The sequence below is a fragment of the Dermacentor silvarum genome, chromosome 10, assembly GCF_013339745.2.
Source record: "Dermacentor silvarum isolate Dsil-2018 chromosome 10, BIME_Dsil_1.4, whole genome shotgun sequence".
NCBI lineage: Eukaryota > Metazoa > Arthropoda > Arachnida > Ixodida > Ixodidae > Dermacentor > Dermacentor silvarum.
The window spans coordinates 78,385,634-78,402,496 of NC_051163.1; the positions used below are offsets into that span (position 1 = coordinate 78,385,634).

Sequence of the window (16,863 nt, forward strand, 5' to 3'; positions counted from 1 at the left end):
TAGCCGCCCTGTAGTCTACAAAGGCGTGCACACGGGACCGGAAGTTTCTTTGGGGCCGCAGGTTCGCTGCTGTTAACGAGCACGTGAGACCACCTTTAAAAAAATTGACTCTCATAATTCATTGACACTCATAATTCTAAGCGCATTAAAAGCAACCAAGGTGCACCTAGCATCCTTCAGCTCTCCCCCGAGTGAAATGCGGCCTCCATGGACGGGAATCGAAACCACGACCTCGGCCTAGGCGGCGCAACATCAAGAGCCGCTACATGGGCCACAGGTACAGGAGCACAGCATTATTATTGGAGAGTTTTAGAATAGGGGTCCCAAAAATTCGGGGCCCCACAGAGCTTTCCGGGTGTTAGCGTTGGGGCATGCAGGGTTGAAGAGCTTTGGAATAGGGCTTTGGGCGTTTGCGAATAGCGTATTGCGCTTGCAGCGCCACTAAGGTGTCAAAGAAACACTACTATAAATAATAAACTATTCTATGCATTTTATGATTAGAAAAGTAATTTTGAATTTCGGGTTCTCGCGTTTAATTACAATTTAGAGGTTATTCTGTTAGCAGCAAGCGATTTGCTGGGCATAATTTTGAGTAACCACCTTTACGTGCCCTCACCAGCCAAGCTAATCCATGTTAGGCCTACGAGCCATGAAATCGACATTCGAATTCAGAATCAGCGGCGTCTAATGAATCGATCTTCATTACACACGTTAGTTGAGAGAAAGCAATAACCGCAGTCACTTCTCCTAGCTTACGAACTTCACGCGTTACCACGAATCGAGCCCAGTTTGGTGCTCGGTTACAGCCGTCGCTTCGACGGGTGCCGCCATGTTTGTTGACGCAAAGCTTTTGGGGCAGCTTTTTGGGGCTCCCTCTAAATCAGTGAAATAGCGTGCCCGACGCAAAACCCAAACACAGTTTGGGTCTCGCGCATGTGCAGTGGCTTCGAGGCTATTTCTTTGGGGCCCAAAAACGTTTGGGGCCACTATTTTAAAAGTGTCTATTAAAACGGCGCACTACGACAGCCGCCCGTCAAAGCTCGGGTGAGCTCATGCAAGCGGTCGCATTGTTTTGTCACGCACGAGACACCGCGGCGTGGGCCGTTGACACTGTTGACGCTGATGGTCCTTCCTGAAATGACGCACCCTCAGGGCGTGCACACCTGCCCACAAGTGTTTTCGAAGTGGCAGAGACTGAACTGGAAAAAGCGCTAAAACATTTCGCGATCGTAAACATCAGCCTTGTGCAATCCGCGGTTGCATTTTTGGACCTAAGTCAGGAGCCACATCTTTTCTTAAGCAGCTCGATTAAATGTCCAAGTTGTTCAACTTTGCAGGCGTCAGCTTTAGGAGTGTCAAGGTGGAAATAAGTGCATGCGTGTCAAGTGAGGCAAGCTGGTCACGTAGTGCATATTATATATATATGCATTGCATTTTCGAGGAGCGAAGTGCAAATTGACGGCGGTTTGCTCTGGACGTGTATCGAGAGAGCTCCCAAACAATGAGTGAGCTCCTTTGCAATGTGGTTAACGGGGCTTCCATCCCGAATCCGGGTCCTCAACGTGGTGCGACGCATTAAGATTTCGATATGGAAACATCGCCATGTATGAGACCGGCAACTTTTCAGGGTTTTTTTTTTTTTTTTTCTGGGGGGGGGGGGGGGGGGGGGGGGCTGGACATTCTGTGGAGCTCCGCGAGATAACTTACAGGTGGCGTAAGCGTTCACGCCGCCAGACCTATCGTCAATCCAACACTACCCTTTCGTTATCGTGCCGTCATCGTTATGTCGTCACACTATGTTATCACTCCATTGATTGATTGATTGATTGATTGATTGATTGATTGATTGATTGAAGAAATTTATTCTTTCTTTTCAATACAGAACAAAGTGGAGCAATAGCTACGTGGGCAAAGCCTGACAAGGATACTTGTACAGGTGAACATTCGCGCAATGCAATTTCATACACTGAAACTGTAAATACAATTAATTATACTTGAACAACCATCCCCCGATTATTTCTGCCTAATTTATACGGCATCGGACTGTTTCAGGATTCTTCGCTGCATATGTTTCACCCACCGTGGCTATCGCCACTTGTTAATTGAGAAACGCTTCCACTTGACCTTATGATAACAAAGTAATTAAGCGCGATCGTTACACGCACGTCAGGCTGACTCCGCAGCTGTGTGGTGCTGCTCTGCGCGAGGTCATGGCTTCGATCGCTGTCATTGTGGCCGGATTCTGATGGAGGCGGAACGCAATAATACCGAGGTTTATTTATTTATTTATTTATTTATTTATTTATTTATTTATTTATTTATTTATTTATTTATTTATTTATTTATTTATTTATTATTTATTTATTTATTTATTTATTCTACATACTGCAGGCCATCATACTGGCCCATGCAGGAGGGGCAATACAGTTGACAAGAAATGACAAAAAACAGACAAAAATAGGAAAATTTAAACAGTGCATGAAAAGGATGCAGCCCATGGCCACGTTATAAAATCAAAATGTAATACGTAACTACAAGAAAAAGAACCGCACATTTGAATTTATACGTGGATGAAAAAAAAAAAAGCTGTGCCAACAACAATCGGGCACTAGACATAACTAAATACACAAAATTTCGCATAAATAAACGAGAAAATAGGTACAAATACTGCTTATGGTTGTAATAATTTATGTGACAAATAGTTTTCTAACTCATTTGTGAAGTTCGCTGATTGTAGTACATCAACAGGGAGGGAATTCCATTCGTTTATAGTACGCGGATAAAAACTATTCATGTGAGATTTTGTTTCAGCAAATATTGGCGTAAGGGAAAAGTTGTGTCTATGTCTTGTTGTTCGAGCATTAAGAGGCGTTACATAAGGAGGCAATTGAAGCCCAATTTTTCCATTTATGATGTTATGTAAAAACTGGAGACGACTAACTTTACGCCTGTGTTCTAGTGAACTGATTTTATTTCTAAGCATTAGTAGGGACGGGGAATCCTCTCTTTTATATTTTCCAAAGATAAATCTAACGGCCTTCCTTTGTACACGTTCCAAACTCATGATGTCATTCTTGGTATGAGGATCCCATACAACTGCCGCGTATTCAAGTTTCGATCGCACGAATGTGTTATATGCTAAAATTTTGGTGCTTATCGGTGCCTTTTTAAGTTTTCTTTTCCAGAACCATAATTTGCGCAAAGCTGCTGAACATGTAAGAGAAATATGGTCTGACCAGGAGAATCTGTTAGTGAATGTGACGCCTAAGTATTTGTATTTTTCAACATCAGTTATTTTTGTATCGTTTAGAACATAAGAAAATATACTAGGTTCCTTTTTCCGTGTTACTCGCAGCAAGACTGTTTTATGTACATTTATTTCCATGCCCCAAAGTTTACACCAATCGGAAATTGCAATAACTGACTTCTGCAAGCATGCGTGATTGTTCCGTGAAGGTATTTTTTTAAATATGACACAGTCATCTGCAAATAAATTAACATGCACATCATCGGGGATTTCGTCTATTATATCATTAATATAGATCAAAAATAAAAGGGGTCCTAATACGCTGCCTTGCGGTACGCCCGAAGTTACCTGACGGACACTTGAGGAACATTTATTAATTTCTACGAACTGCTGCCTATGTCGGAGATAGGCCTGGATCCATGATATAATATTTGAAGGAAGACCAATGCACTCAAGCTTGGGGATTAATTTTCCATGGGGTACCTTATCGAACGCTTTACTAAAATCAAAAAAGAGCATGTCAACTTGTCCGGACGAGTCAAGTACTTCAGAGATTTTGTGAACGACTGACACAAGCTGAGTTGAAGTCGATAATCCCTTTCTGAACCCATGCTGAAGTGGAGATAGGATATTGTGATCTGTTAAATACTGACGAATAAAGCCGGCGACAATGTGCTCTAACAATTTGCTGCATGTGCTTGTAATAGAAACAGGACGATAATTTGACACTGTAAGGCGATCACCCTTTTTATGAATTGGGACAACTCTTGCCTTACGCCAGTCTGATGGTATCTCTGCTAAATGTAATTATTAAATTATTATTATTATTATTATCATTATATTATTTTATTATTATTATTATTATATATTATTATTATTATTATTATTATTATTATTATTATTATTATTATTATTATTATTATTATTATTTGGTATGTACGCATATACACACAAGGACACGAAGGAAACAGGGTGGGAGCAACTTTACAATTGCCACTGAGAGGTACACAATGCCAGCATACTCTTTCAGGAGGAGGCAATAGAGGAAACGAAAATAGGAGGAATGACGGATACACAGACAGAACAGAGCAAAACACAAATAGTCTCATGCACGTTAAAAAAATTCACGCAGAAACTTAGACATACTAAAACAACTCGCTCTGGGAGTTGTCGAAGTATGCGTAAGCATTGTGCCACTTGCACATTTCCACGCAGTCCGGTGTCGTTATCAATGTTATGAAACTTCATCTGACCAGTAAAAATGCTTATCAACCCTTATTGGTCGTTATCAACTTTATCGGACTAGATCCGACTCTTAAGAACCCTAATCGGTTGTTGTCAACCTTATTGGACTTGATCCGAGCCGTATCAAGCCTTATCTGTCGGCATCAACCTTATCGCGATCAATCTGATTGTTATCGACCCTTATCTGTTCTTATCAACTTTATCGGACATGATCCGACCCTTACCAACTCTTATCGATTGTTTTCAGCCTTATCGGACTTTATCCGACCTTTATCAACCCTTATCGGTGCTTATTAGCCTTATCAGAACTGCTGCGACCATTATAAGCCCTTATCGCTCTTTAGCACCTTATCCATCCGCGTCGAACCATTAACAACCGTGATGAGACCTATATAACCCCTCAACACTCCTTATCATCCTTATCAACTCATTGACTACTTTTATAGGATGTGGTAGATGAAGCGCATGAGCCCTCAGAGATCGGTTGCATTTAGGTAGGTGAAGGAACGCCCAACTGAAGGCGCATCCAGCGACCACACAAAGGCATCCCGGATGTGGCGTGTTTTTTGGCATTAAATTTTCTGTCTACGACGCTCCTAGTGGGCTCTACATGTGGTCCTAGAGATGGTTTTCATTCTACCATCACCAAATATTTCAACAAAGCCTTCATAGAAACTGTTCTCCTTTGACACTTGTTTTCTACCACCGGTACAACACATTCATAAGGTTCAGATATATTCACCGTCCACAAGCGTGGTGTTTAGCCTAGTGGGTAAGACATTCGGCTTCTGAGCGGGCGATTGTAGGTTCGCAACTCACCACCGCCAACGTTCTTTCTTTCGAATTTTTGTTTTATACGTTAATTTATTTATATCTATTCTCCTTACGTGACGTATACGGACGGGTTTCCTCGTTGGGTAGGCATATATAAATGCTTACGCATTTAAAACCCCGATTTGGCATACAGTAATCCGAACCACTCCATTACGAATCTCTAGCGAGCTACGTGTATCTTTGGGAAACAATAGATTCATTTCGAGCCTGGCTCGCCAGTTTCATATGCGCGCATAGATGTTCAAAACTTTTATGTCCTATATCCCTGCTCCTTCGTGACCATGATCCTCATTGTCAGGTCAGACTGACAGCCTGGTCAGGTCCTGGACTAATCGTTAACGAGCGGGGAAGCTGTTGCCTCTGTCCCATATCATAAACCACGCCGGACTCGTGAACTAAATATACACGATTAAAACAAAAGACGCGCGAATGCAGTGCACCATCGCTATGCGTCACAACGAGCACGATTGCGCAAAACCGGACCTTCTTGCAACCACAGCTTACGACACTCGTCGCGACCGTGTGCAGTGTTAACCCCAAAGGTCAGGGCCGTGCAGCGAAGAAACGAAAAGACCTGCGCTATAATACATGCATTGTAGAATCTGCTTTCACACGGAAGTCGAAGCGAAATCCTCTGCTGTTTAAGTGTAGCCAAGTCACGTACGCAGTGTAGCAAGAATACTATAAAGATACCGAGACACAGAGAACTAGCATTCAAAAAAAAGAAAGAAAGAAAACCGTTTGATATAAACTAATGAATTGGACAAGGGAAGGAGCTCCATGCCCGCTGCTTTTCTTTGTGTTTCGATTAGACCGTTGCTCGATATAGAAATATAGAGCTGCACAGTTCCAAACTCTCTTCTAAAATCTAAAATCAACCGTGCTCTGAATGCCTGAGTTCTATAAGAAGGTCCGTTCGATTATTCAACTCTGAACTTCGTGAACTACTTCGCGCCAGTTCAGTGCCTGTTCTTGTTCGTGCAGAACCGGCAACCTGCTGTGAGACATCATCGCCACCTTTCCCGTGAATGCAGAAAATGCCACGAATTCGTCCAGTAGGAAGCCTGCATACTGCGTGAAACGAATGACTACAGGTGCAGGCGATGCCATACAGAACCGGCAACAGAGATAGACAGCGCGAAAAACCTAAATGTGTAACGCGGGAAGGTAAACCAGGATGGAGGTTGACCAGGACGGAGGTTATCCAGGACGGAGCTTAACCGGCCCGGTTGAGTATACCCTGAACTGGAAAGGTTCTTCACAATAGCCTTGGGGTTTTGCGAATAGTGATGTTAGAGATCGAATCGAATACGAATCGAATAGGGCCAGAAGCGAATCGAATCGAATATCGAATAGTTCTCGAATAGTTCTGGAATAGTAATCGAAGAATGAACAGCCATTATCCCAATTGTGATGAAGAAGACGGGCAACATGTTCTGCAGATGATGCACACCACCAACAGTAGCAGCATCGTGATCGCTCCGCAAAAGACGACGCCGAAGTTACCGCTAAGAGCGCTGCCCGACGTAACTGTTTAGCCGCCCGTTCTGTGCCAGTATATCCGAAGGACCTACATCTACGCCTGCATCAATAAACCTCATTTCAATTGGTGGAGGTGCTGGATACGACCTGCCTAGCTTCCATCCTGGAACTCCGCACCCGTACGCTTCGTCCCGCTATGCCCGAAGACGCAACCACACCCCCACCGTCCACGGCCCCGCCATCTACGGCCCTGCCATCCACGGCCCCGCCATCCACGGCCCCGCCGTCCACGGCCGCTCCGCCCACGCCTCCTCCACCCGTCATCTGCTCCGGGGTGCCTTACCTGAGGGATCCGGTGGTCTTCAGCGGCACCGACGACAGTGATGTGGAAGACTGGCTATCGACTTACGATAGGGTAAGCGTCCACAACCGATGGGATGACACCGCCAAACTGAACAATGTCCTCTTCTACCTTTCAAATGTGGCTCATCTGTGGTTTAAAAACCACGAGAAAGATTTTACCACATGGTCTCCATTCAAGGACGCCCTCATAGATGTGTTCGGACGCCCCGCCGTGCGCCAGTTGCGCGCTGAACAGCGTTTGCGCCAGCGCGCCCAGCAGCCGAGCGAGTCGTTCACAAGCTACATTGAGGACGTTCTCGACCTCTCGAAGCGCGTCAGTGCCTCGATGCCCGAGTCTGACAGAATCAAGCACATCTTGAAAGGCATTGACGATGACGTCTTTCAGATGCTTCTTGCAAAAAGCCCGACCAGCGTAGCGGAACTCATCAAACTGTGTCAGAGCTACGATGAACTCCGGAAACAGCGGGCCTTGACTCGTCGCCTGGTTACTAACGACGACAGCCTCGCAGGCCTGGCCGTCCACTCGGACCAGTCAACACTGCTGTCACAGCTCCAGGCGTTCATACGCGAGGAAGTAGCTCGGCAGCTCTCACTGGTGCAGTTTGTTCAGCAACAGCTCCAGCCCCGTCCTGCTCCTTACCTGTCACCCGTTATTCGGCAGGCGATCGAAGCAGAAATTGCCGACGCTGTGCCAGTGTCCCCTAATTCGCATCCGGTAGCTGCTCCTCTCACGTACGCCGACGTCGTCGCACGGCCTCGAACGCACCCTGCTTTCACACCGCGTCAACCACTGCACGCGCCGACCCCACCCCGCGCCCCTGGCGCTGGCCCCATGGCCGCAAACCCTTGGCGTACTCCTGACGACAAACCAATTTGCTTTGCCTGTGGCCGCCCCGGACATATCGCTCGCTACTGTCGCCGCCGCATGCCGTTGGCCGTCTCATATGGCTATGAACCAACGACTCGCTATGCCGACCAGCCACCGCTCCGCTACACTCCAGCATCACCTCCAAGAGCTCCTGATCGTCAAGCGTCCTTCGACCGACGATCTCCGTCACCACGTCGGCGCTCTCTCTCCCCAATGCGTCGTCGTCCCATGCCTTCAGAAGAGGAAAACAATGTTCAAGGAAAACAACAGAAGAAGAAAACATTATAAAACAATGTTCACAACCGAGTTCTCTTAAAGTTATCAATTTTCTGTCATTACATTGTACGTTACGAAGCGTTGATAAATAATAGCAGAAATATTGCATTAGGAGTTAATTTCTTCGCATGCACAGGACTCTTCAGAGGGTGCGAATGATTGCGGTATAACCTGTAAAGTATGGCTACCTATGTGACGTAGCCTGCTGCACTGCGCAAGTTCTCGTGTTTTATTTCGATACTATGCCTGCGGAGGTGAAAATTTACCGCACTTTTGCTCCAATTTAATGTTTAATTGGCCGCAGTTGACGTTTTGAAATATTCGAAAAACATTCGAAAAATATTCGCATTCACGGATAGTGACTACGATTCGAAGAACGAATCGAATAGGACGCTGTTGGATTCGCTATTCGAAAATTTCGAATATTTCCACACCCCTAACAGTAAGTCACAGAAGGACCCCTCTGCGCATGCTCCGCCCTACCAGGTGTTGCTTAGCACGGAGGCGTGCTTCTTCTGTATATTATTTTTCCACTAACTTTTGTAGAAAAAGTTTTTTTTTTCCTGCGCTTCACCGCAAGGCCTGGCCTGAAGGATTCCTACCAAGGGGAGCGAAACGACCCGGAGCGCAGCCTGGGAAGGGGAAGGGAGGGGGGAGGGGGGGGAGAGAAGGCTACCTAGATGCCGCTTTAGGGGCCGCGGACCAATGAATAATTACACGCTACTGCCATTCTTCTTTTATTGAGACATATCCATTTGGAGGTTATACGAAAGTTCATGATCATGGCACATGTATAGAGGGACCTTGAGACTGGTGCAGTCCGAGGGTTGCGCAACGACTGTGTACCGTATGTGGCCGCGTAGTAGCATCGTTGTCGTTCATGTTCTGCGACTCAATGAGCTCCGGCATCGCCTCCTTGTACGAGGAGGCGGCCTCCTCAGCAGGGGGGCCTCGCGCCGAGCGTTTCCTATACTTAGAAGGAAGAACGAGAAGAGAAAAAAGAAAAAAAAAGGACGACACGACGTTCACAATGCGCGGCGCGTGCACGGAGCCAACAGAAATGAAGCGAGAGAGAAAGGGTGAGAAAGAGAGAGCCAGTTGAAGGGGGAGGTGCACAGAGCGGGCCGCGATGAGGCAATCGCATTGGAAAACGTGGAAGAGTGTGTTATAGTGGAGAGGCCGGACGGAGGTTCGGGAAGGCGAGCATGGCCAAGACAAGCATAGTGGCAGGTTGGCACTAATACGGCGCGTGCACTCAACGTCCCGGGCCGGTATACAGTCATTGGAGAAGAGCTTCTTTTCTTTTGGGAGAGTGAAAAAAGGAGTGCGTTTAGGAATCGCTCGAATGACCGGAGCGAAAGAGAAAACGCGCGGTTTTACAGTCTCGCGTCGTCGGTTCGCCTGATGGATGTTGCCGTCTACCCTTTGTCGCCGACTCCGAGCCGATGCTGCGTAGCTCCGTTCGCTGCGGTGCTGTTGTGACGCGCAGAGCTCGAGCGGGACTTTAAAGGGTCGCTAGTACAGAGACGCCGGCTTCAGTTCGCCGACAGTTTTTCTCGGAGACGGCCAGGAGTTTCGCGGAGGAGACGTCCCGCATTGACTGACCAGTGTCCCATCTTGTGGTTCTCGGCATTTTTATTTTGTTTTTTCTGGACTCTGGTATTCGGTTTCGGTGACAAGAAGGAGGCCAGTCGACGACGGTGAAAAGTGACAAGAGTCCGCGCCTCCCCACGCATGAGATGGCGACCACGTTCGTCATTCCTATTGCGATGACCTCCGGCAAGAATTCAAGTAAGATCCTTTGTACTCTGCTTGCAGGGGGAGACAGTTCTTTACGGGATTTCCTTGGTGGACAGCGAGCTAAACTAGTTTGATTTAACGTGTAAATTCTTACGAACTCTATGTATACTGAGTGTTTGATGTCAAGACTACTCGAATAATGACATTCGTGGATTACGCGCATAGATGAGTTTCTTTCTAGTGCCCAATGGACATTATAGACCCTCCGAATCCTACTTCTCTTACTTAACGCGGGTAGATATCGGTCGCTCATCCTGGTTTGTTTGTTTGCTTTTTATCTTGTAAACATTTTTTTGGGGGGAGATATGTTTGTGTACTAGTGGTGCATGCGTGCGTATTTATGGAACAATTTGTAGTTTCAGCTTCTTAGCTGTGTATTTGAATAGCCGGTCCTAGTGTAGCCTACCTTTCCGTTTGTTTGCAGTTATTCAGAGACAACAAGCAAACTTTGATTCGCTGCCAGTTTTCTTCGAAGGGTTAACTGCTTGCCTCGTTTGTGCGTTCTGCACGTACTTCACTTTCGCTGGTCGTTCCACGCTGAACCAGTGGATGCCAGTGCGTTCTACCACAGTTTCATACGCGGTAAAGGGTTGCCGCAAAACTCGATAGGCGATCAAGTTAAAGCGTTGGTACGAAGTTTGTGCCGCTTGACTGCTGAGAAACGTTATGTATAAACTAAAAGTTGGCGTGTCACGCATCATGCAACGGAACGGCGGTGCATTACCTCGCTTTTTCCTGATGTCGTTATTTTTCAACTGACATTCACTTACGGCGCCGTAGTGTGCGAACTCTAAGGAGGGAGTTGTGGCTTTGAACCTCATAACACTGCTCACATAGAAGAATGTTGAGTACAAAAAACAAGGTAACCGTGGCTTTGCATTCGTGTTTAGCTCTCCTGTCAGTTGGGATCACGCTTTCTTAGCATTATGTAATAGCATATTTTATTAATAGCAGTCGCGCAAGTTGTGTCGCTACGAGCATGACTGACGTAACTCCGCACTTTGCGGAAACTCCCCGGTGCTTGCTGCACAGGCACACTTAAGAACTTCGGTCATTCTTAAGAAATTCAAATATTTCTTTCCGGGCCATCCGGAGGCATCATTTTAATGTTGGCGGCTGCTCTACAGATTGCTAATGGATAAAATGGGCGAAGGATCGAAGAGAAAGAGATAAAACAGTTCGTTATCGTCTGTTGAGCTGTCGTCAAAAAAAAAGAGTCATTGTTGTAGAAGAAAACATTTTGTTGCCAGATGGTTTCGAACTCACGCCTGTTGGGTTGCGTGTCAGGTGATCTAAGCATCGTAAAGCGGCATTTTCTTGTTTTCTTTCGTTTACTGCAAAAACAACACAATGAGGTCGCAGCAAACGAACCATTTAGTTATAAGGCTTGAGCGAGGAGTACTTCTTGTTGGCTAGTTGTAATAGTAATAGCTTGCGCTACATTGTGCACGCTATGAATTCCAACCATGCATGATACAAATCAGTATCCTTTCATTCTGACCAGTTTATCCATAACACTTATAGTGCGTCAACTGCACTTAGACGGTTACGTTGAAGTAACGGAATAGTATAAAATCGGTGCTATGCAGCGCCAGGCACGTACCGCAAGGCAATGAGAAGCGTAATTTTATGCGTGATTCGCGAATGAATGTACAGTCTGGCGTTGCTCGTCGTGAAACTCTATGCGAGACAGTGAGAAGGCAGATTCCTTTGAGTGCGCATGCAGTCACATTCCTCGCGAATGATAAACCTTAAACACTCGCCTCAGAAAAAAGTCGGCGAACGAGCAGCCTCTAGTAGTCGCAATATGACGTCATCTGAATGCACACTACATAAACCATTCGTGAGGTGCCTGCGTAAACGTAGTTATAAGCAAGGCCAATGGGTCGCCACTCGGCTATCGCCGTTAAATCGCGTTGGCTTAAAAGCTTTTCTTTTTTTTTTTCTTTTTTTTTGCGTGTACTCGCGGGCTTCTTTCGCGCTCGGAAAAACATCCTCATGCAGCACATGTTGAGCAACAGAAAGCTGTATCGGGAGTTTCTCATGTCGCTGTACAACTTTCTCATCGACACTGTTCATATAAGTACAATAATTCAGAAGTTGATTAATTAAGACTACTTATGTAATTAAGCGGAATGCAAAAAAATAATCTGAGTATCTCCAAGCGACGGCAAACAACATTTCCTTGGTTCCGTCCAGCTACGTGTTATTTGCATATTTTTAAAGTTTGGCTAAAATTACGCGGGACACCCTGTATATCCTCGCGAAAACAGGACGCGTTTAAAGAATTGGGATTCGGACGGTGTTGTCCCTTTCGTATTCTTGAGAATAAAACCGCGCGTCGGCGATTTTGAGGAGTCACCTGAGTCGCGACTTGTGCCTATATAGACGTGCCTATCGCCGAAGGCAGCGTTGTTGCAGTATTTAGATGCGAAAGATCTTAATATTCATGCGGTAGTATCGATTTCTCTGTCGCTGTCTTTTCTCTCTCTCTCTCTCTCTCTCTCTCTCTTCTGACCGGACTGCGAAAACGTTTGCGTCGCCTACTGTAGTTTTGTGCTGCAGTCCTGCCTGTCAGCAGCCACTGTACGTATTCGTGTGCGCTTGGTAAATATTTTGCTCCGCCATGGGGACGCATTGCGTTGGGCAGACTGGGTTATCAAAAAATATGTTTGTTGAGAAGTTCTGTTCGCTCTGGTGTCCTTTCCCTGATTGTATCGTGAAAATCGGGCGAAGTCTGCAAAGATGTTATCGGAGCGCTGAGATTTTAAGTTAGTCTTACGAAATGTTGAAAGAAATAAAGAAATGAACGAAATAAATGAATACATAAATAAACAAGTAAATAACTAAATAACGTCACACGGATAATAGTCACATCGGTCTGAGAAAATGATTGAAAAAAGTAAGAAAATTCGTGAAAATGTGAAATACGACAACACATGACGCACGACCACGAGAAGGAGTGAACACAGAGAATGGCGCAATGCCGTCACTCAGCAACACAAAAAAAGAAAGAAAAAACAAGCTCGTAAGAAAGCAAGAAAACAAGCAAGCAGGCGAACAAACAAAACGTTAGGTCACGTAGTGAGGTAGACTGTTTTCATTTTACCGCGCTCCTTTGCGGCAGAGGAGAGGACCTTTCGATGTTGTTTACGCTTGTCTGCAAGTCTCTGATTTGTTCTTTGCTTAACCTGCATAACTGTGACAGAGGGAGCAGTGCTTTAGGTGTGCTTCCCACCTACATGCACGAGAATATTCTGCGACCTTCGAGGCGGGGTATGACGAGAGGTTCTGATTCTTCTTTATGCGATGCGATATAATTTTTTTTTAATTTAAGAAGAAAAATACTTGCAGCACGCGCTTATGCGGGAGTCGGGGTTGAGCGAAGCTTTTTTTTTTAACAAATGTTAAAGCAAATGTTATACAAACGTGACGCTAATGACGGGAATGTTTGTGCGAAATGACGCAATGTGAATGTATATTCAGGCATGGTTTTTGCAGGCGACTGCTCCAATATTCTGTTGTAGACATTTTCTTAAATTATTATTGTTCTTATTTTCCCCACTTCTCTGTAGCTTATAGCGTTCAATTCACGCCCTGGTCCTACTTTGCTTGCTTGCTTGCCTCCGAGAGTGTCTCATACCCACTGCGGGGGATTGGCCAGTAATCGGGTGATTTAAGAAAAAAAATGATTATACGAGTCTAAAAAGAAGCACTATTCAGAAATTTTGAGTTCGCTTCACTTCCTTCTTCACACTCGGCTGCCTTTTTTTTTTTGCCCGACTTCATCGCTTCTTGCTTCTTGTTCTATTTGTCTATGCAGGCTCGTAGTTAGTGCCACAAGTTGCCTACTCACCTCTCTTCGCCAAGAATAAATGCTTTTCACCACTATACTCAGCAAGACAGCGCGCGCAATGTGGAGGGAACCGGCCAACTTGAGTTAAATGCTGTAACGCAGTGGGTCAGCTGATCCATGCGAAATCGTACAAAATCCACATACTACCACCAATTAGCTGAATGACTTGATTCTCAAGTCTCCCTCTACTTATGTTAGTATGAAACACTGTGGATACGGAATAACTTACTCACATCGGCGTCATTAGGGCGCGAGTTGTGCGGGAAAGTGCGCATACTCCGCTCATACTTTGACGCATGCGGCACGATTTCGTGCTAACACACTGCGTAAGTCTAACGCCGGGCTAGCTGCGTCGTTACGGTGTACTTATGTACCTCCTCACTATAGGCGAGCACAACTGGAGTATACCCGATGGTTCTAAGCTGGGATAGTCAGTTTAGTTCAACAAGGCCAACGAAGCAGATGACGGGACAAGTAAACGAAGATGAATAGGTCGACAGAATGAGTGGACACTCACCGATACTCACTCACCGCTATTTTCTTCGGGCTATATGCTCAGACACACTCATATCTACTCACACTAGGTGGGATGATGAAGTTAGGAAATTTGCAGGCGCAAGTTGGAATCAGCTAGCGCAAGACAGGGGTAATTGGAGATCGCAAGGAGAGGCCTTCGTCCTGCAGTGGACATAATATATAGGCTGATGACTATGATGATCATGATGATGATTTGAATGAATTAAATCACTGTCAAGTGGTTTGAATGATCAAAGCCGCCTTCACATTTACACGCGCATTCAGTACAGCCTCATTCACTTTTTATGATCGATGCGTAGCACTTTCTTTCACAGTATTCACGACTATAGGGACGCAAGTCAACCCGGATACTGCGGGACTAATTTTACCGAGTCCCTAATTTTCCCTAATTTTACGCGAGTCCCACGTCCTGTCTCTAACCTGTCAGGACACTTTCTTCTTACTGTTTTTTTTTTCTCTTACGCGAAAGCAATTCCTCGCGACGATCATATCGAGCGTTGAAAGTGTCGGAACTGAAACGAGTGAGCGGTAATTGACACTGCATTGCCTGCAGTAGGCGGACGTTACGTTACGTGACGTGACGTTAAGCCAGCACCACCTTTCAGCAAATGTTATCTGCACAGTTGTCAAGAGCGCGCGCGCACACGCACACGCACAAGAAACAGCGAGACAGATAAAGATAAAGACAGAGAGAGAGACGAAGTGCCAATGCGAGCAAAAAGGTAACTTCTGCTGTTTTCACTGCAGTGTGTACATTATTACTAGTCGATTATAACGTAACCTCTTCGTGGCATCATGTGGCTCTTCAAAAAAATTCATTTTCTTGCTTAACGGGTGAAACCGCGATCACCGCCATCATTCTAAAACACGATTCTTCCATCAAGACCATAAAAAAAAACATTTTAATCAGGCAGAACGCATCCTTTAAGGATGGTTATCTACGATAATGCGATTAGCATTCAAGTGGTGGTGCACATGTAGTTTGGTGATGGGTAATTCATTACAGCAAGAGATTTTAAAGATTACTTTTATGTTATGCAATTGGGGAGTGCAAGTTGTCTTTTCGGTCACACAACCCAGTTGCCCCTGCTGTCTGTGCGACATTTTATAAATAACATTTTATAAATAAGCATTTTATGTCTAGTGCTAATAATGTACACCTGTGAGAGTAATCCAGCTAATGTGGTAAAATTGCACTACATGCAACGGATAATTTTTTTAATACTGTTAACGATAAAAAAAAGAAACGTACGAGTCGTCTAATAGGGGGGAAACGTTACTGTTCTACGTACTTACACCAAACCTCGAAGGGTTTAAGGCAAAAAAAGCTTGGCTTTAATAATATGGCATGTTTCGCAAGTGTCAGACTGCTCTTCTAAGCACTGCATGTAACACTGAACACTGTTTGTCTCGTCTCTGCGGTCGTCCTTTGTCTAATGCGCGTGATTACAGCGTGGCCGTGTTTCACCTGTCATGCAAAGGACAACTAGCCGAAATTTACATTTTGCGACCAAAATGTAGCGTACATCTGTTTCACTGAAGTATATTCACGTGATTGTGACGTGATCCCCGTACGTTCTCGTCAATCTCCGGGCTGAATTATATGAATAAACAATTACTCGGTCTCTTTCTTATTGATCCCATTTGATCGTCGTCCGCGCAAGACCCATTGGAATCGCGCCGCTTACAATATCGAACACATATTCAGGTAACCGACTATTTTTGGTTAAATTAAATAACATTAAAAATATTCTTAGCTGTTTTTAGTAGTGCACATTTTAAACGAGTATTTAATGCATACTGGGAAAAATTGACAGTCACTTTAGCATACGCCAAACAGGGTGAAGGCGAAAGCCTGCGCGCTCAAGAGCCATTCATTAAATTACTTGACATTCTCACACGAATGCGTTGTTACTTCTTATTACTTGTTTTCTCCCACCAAAGGTCGTGGGTACGAGTGCCTTAATTGACGCTACCTTAATTAACTCTGCCTTAATTAACTTCGCCTTCATTAACACCAGAGGTCGTGGGTCGCGCTCCCCCTAGGTCGTGGGGTCGAGTGCCTCAATTAACTCTACATTAATTAACCGTGACTTAATTAACTTCACCTTAACACCAAAGGTGGCGGGTTCGACTCTCAAAGAAGGTCGGGGGTGCCAGTGCCTGAATTATCTCAATCTTAACTACGCCTTTTTTTCTTCTTTTTTTTTGAGGGGGGAGGGGGGGGGGGCATGATGAGCGGCATCGGAGCCAGCTGTGGAAGAAGACGACGACGAACGCGCGAGCGCGTCTCTGCATGAGGCGAGGTCACATGACTGTACTTCACGCCGCGTTCTCAAGGCTACCGTATGATGA

The 16,863-nt window shown here is 45.3% G+C and overlaps 1 protein-coding gene across 1 annotated transcript in view; it reads left to right on the plus strand.

Annotated features, from left to right (window-relative positions):
• The first annotated feature begins 9,508 nt into the window (after positions 1 to 9,508).
• The window catches only part of LOC119431654 (solute carrier family 2, facilitated glucose transporter member 12), a 61,406-nt gene continuing 54,051 nt past the window's right edge, over positions 9,509 to 16,863 (plus strand). The window contains exon 1 of the mRNA XM_049657767.1: positions 9,509 to 10,106. Coding sequence (XP_049513724.1) covers positions 10,055 to 10,106 — 52 coding nt within the window. The 5' untranslated portion in view covers positions 9,509 to 10,054. The remainder of the gene's footprint in view (positions 10,107 to 16,863) is intronic.